We start from the raw sequence: 2950 nt of genomic DNA, 5'->3' as shown, positions 1-2950 counted from the left end.
ATGATTTGGGGAAGACACCAGTGACTGTCCCTGTTCCCACTTGTGGCCTCATTCCAGCCCCTGCAGTGCCCAGGGCCCTGGGTCCCTAGTCAGTCCGGGTCAACTACACAGAGCAAAGGACACTTTGGCTCTATCTGAGTGAGTGAGTTTGGTGACCCTGTGCCCTTTCCTCAGGCTCTCACATCTGGCAAGCAGCAGGGTGACTCTCACCTCTGAAAGTACCCACCTGGCTGCGTGTACCTGGGGATGGGCTGCAGAAGGGGTCTGGGCCCTGGTCAGGCCTGGGAATGGCTGTGTGGCATGTTATACCCAGGACATCTGTCCAGCACGCCTCAGGGACCTCATCTGTGGGAATTAGAGCATGTGGCATGTTACACCCAGGACATCTGTCCAGCACACCTCAGTGACCTCGTCTGTGGGAGCGAGAACCTCCTGGGTGTCAGTGAGTGAGAGATCCTGGCAGGGACACCAGCCCTCACCTGTTTTCTCTCCACAGCCATGACCATGGTGTCCATTCCCCAGAGCTCCACAGGCACAGCGGGTCCCCCCACGTCCCTGCCAGTGCACACCCGGCCCAGACCCACTGCCCAGGACAGCCCTGGCCCCAGCCCAGAGCCTCGGTAAGGGGCCTGTATCTAGGGCTGTGCCTCCTGTGTGGCCTCTCCTGTGGTTGGGGGTGGGGAGGATCATGTCTCCCTCCTTCTTGTCCCTTGTTTGGTCACCCCTGTCATCCCTAATGTGAAGGCCCTCCTAAGTGCCAGGCGCTCTTCTAGGGATGATGCCACGGCGACAGAGTGCACAGGCACTGCCCAGCTCCTTTGGAAGTTGGGTTCACTGGGTGGAGCTACACAGGACCAAGTCCACACACGGGCCCCCATAACAAGGACAGCACATTGAGACCAAAGCTAGCAAGGAGGTTTGGCACTCACATTTGGGGAGGGTATGTGTGGAGGGCACTGTGGGCCTGGCGAGTTAGAGGGACACCAGGCCTGACCTGTTGTCCAAGGAGAATGGAGGCCTGCAGGGCTAGGAGCCAGGCATCCAGGGTGGGGAGGAGGAGGGGTCCAGGCAGAGGGAGGAGGGAGTGCAGATGTCCTGCCAGGGAGCATTCAGGACGGAGGCTCGGCCCTAGTACTCTCCCCTGCCTCCCTCCCTTGCCCTGGTCAGAAGTGTTGCCCTGTGTTGATGAACCCAGTCCTCTGAGGAGCGAGAACTGAGCTGGCCATTCGTTCATTCCTTAACAATCAATGAATGTTTGCAGCAGTTTTTTCCTGAAACACTGCGTCTCAGCACCTGTTTGTTCAATGTGAATAAGATCGATGGTCTGTGCCTTTGTACTCACGCTGTGTGAAGGACAGCAGACAGCAAACAAATTACCACATTGTCCTTTCTCCAGACAGGTAGCCCCCAGATGTGGAGGGCTGAGGAGAGAGTCCTCAAGGAGGCAGGTGCCACCTGGATGCCTGGTGCCCCATCATGTCCTTGTCAAGGCCCTGCTCTTCCTCATGTTCACAGTCCTAAAGTCAAGGGCAATTCTCAGGTTGACAGGCAGGAGCCATGGTTCTTAATATGGACTTACACTTTCCAAGCTTGGTCCTTATGTGAATTGCTGTGGCCACTGGGTCTGTACACAAGGGATAGGGGAATGTGGAGAGCACCAGGACCTCCCCCTGAGAGATGGCTAACTGTCCAACCCCGTGTCCCCGCAGGTCTCTAGTGGGCAGCACCCACTCCCTGTTCCTGGTCCTCCTGCTGCTGCCTCTGCTCCTGAGCATGCTGGGGGCCGTCCTCTGGGTGAACAGGCCTCAGAGAAGCTCTGCAGGGAGGCCAGGTCGGCCTGAGTATGAGAACCAGTAGCCTCTGCTGTCTGTGAGCACCCTGCCCAGGGACGCAGCCCTTCCGGTGGATCAGAATGAGCTTGTGGCTAATAAATTCATTGTTACGCTCCATGTATCTGTTGGAATATTCTTTTAACCTCTTATCATGCTTGATCTTTGAATACCAAAAGAGTCCCTGATCAATATGGATTCCCTGAAGCCTGCTTACACCAATGTCGTGCACACAGCTGCCACTGCCAGCAGAGGCTTGGGTCACCCCTCATCCCCAAGTCCCCTGACCGTTGCTGAGACTTCCTATCCCTCCAGGACCATGGCGTGTCTTTGGCTTCAGTGTGTCACAGGTGGAGAAGGGTCTGTGATGTCCCCTGCACTTTACGGTCCAGGTGACCGTGTGCAGAGCCTTGCATTTGCTGATCTTATCCATTTAATTATCAATTCTGAACCTCAGGGAGTAACACTGAGGTGCAGGGGCACACTGAGGCCAAAGTGAGGCAGACTAGGGGATTGAGGTGCCATTTGTGCCTCTCAGAATTGGTGTCCCTTCAGAACAGCATCCAGGGTTCCCCTAAACGTCTGGCTAAACCCCTCCTCACGCAGACGTCCTGGTGAGTGTCTTCAGGTCCTTCTAGGGAAGGTGCCCGAATTTCAGCAGCCTACATTTGGGCTTCCTCAGAGGGGCCTGAATCCACCTTCCTCCCAGGACTATGGCTTTCTTAACAGGCTCAATTTTTTAAATGGTTAAGGGGCATGACTCCGTGTGTTGGCAGCACATGGTGCCAGGTAGACCCAGACTCCTGTCTCTCTGCACCCCAACCCTATGGCCCTGTCCTGCTCTTGCTGGAATAGACCAGGAGGGGAGGGAGGAGAGGGCCCAATCTGTAGGGAGCTGGGGGGGGGGGGCTGTGATGTGCAGGAGCAGCAGAGCTGGAGGAAGGGGATCTGCCCTTGGGACCTGACTAGAGCATGAGGAGGTTGGAAGAGGTGACAGCCCCCAGGAGTACACTAGATGGCCCCTGCACCTGGCCCTGCCTTCTTGCCCTCTCCAGGGTAGACTGATGCTAAAGTCCACACATCCAGAGCACAGGCCGCTCAGCATGGACAGACCCCTGTCT

The 2950-nt window shown here is 56.6% G+C and overlaps 1 protein-coding gene across 1 annotated transcript; it reads left to right on the top strand.

Annotated features, from left to right (window-relative positions):
- The first annotated feature begins 6 nt into the window (after positions 1-6).
- Positions 7-1951, top strand: LOC105888444 (CMRF35-like molecule 6). The gene is made up of 2 exons (XM_012814070.2): positions 7-620; positions 1710-1951. The coding sequence occupies exons 1-2, from the start codon at positions 499-501 to the stop codon at positions 1855-1857; spliced, it is 270 nt and encodes an 89-aa protein (XP_012669524.1). The 5' UTR covers positions 7-498; the 3' UTR covers positions 1858-1951.
- Positions 1952-2950: the final 999 nt, after the last annotated feature.

The sequence above is a fragment of the Otolemur garnettii genome, unplaced genomic scaffold (genome assembly GCF_000181295.1).
Source record: "Otolemur garnettii isolate 467f Iridium unplaced genomic scaffold, OtoGar3 scaffold02176, whole genome shotgun sequence".
In the NCBI taxonomy this organism is placed as follows: domain Eukaryota; kingdom Metazoa; phylum Chordata; class Mammalia; order Primates; family Galagidae; genus Otolemur; species Otolemur garnettii.
The sequence above is the reverse complement of the archived record's forward strand: the minus strand, read 5'-3'. Positions and strand labels throughout refer to the sequence as shown.

Excerpts from the sequence above, each read along its gene's own strand:
- LOC105888444 (XM_012814070.2), top strand. The coding sequence starts at position 499 with ATGACCATGGTGTCCATTCCCCAGAGCTCCACAGGCACAGCGGGTCCC. Across the intron at positions 621-1,709 it reads GGCCCCAGCCCAGAGCCTCG|GTCTCTAGTGGGCAGCACCC; the intron begins GTAAGGGGCCTG and ends GTGTCCCCGCAG.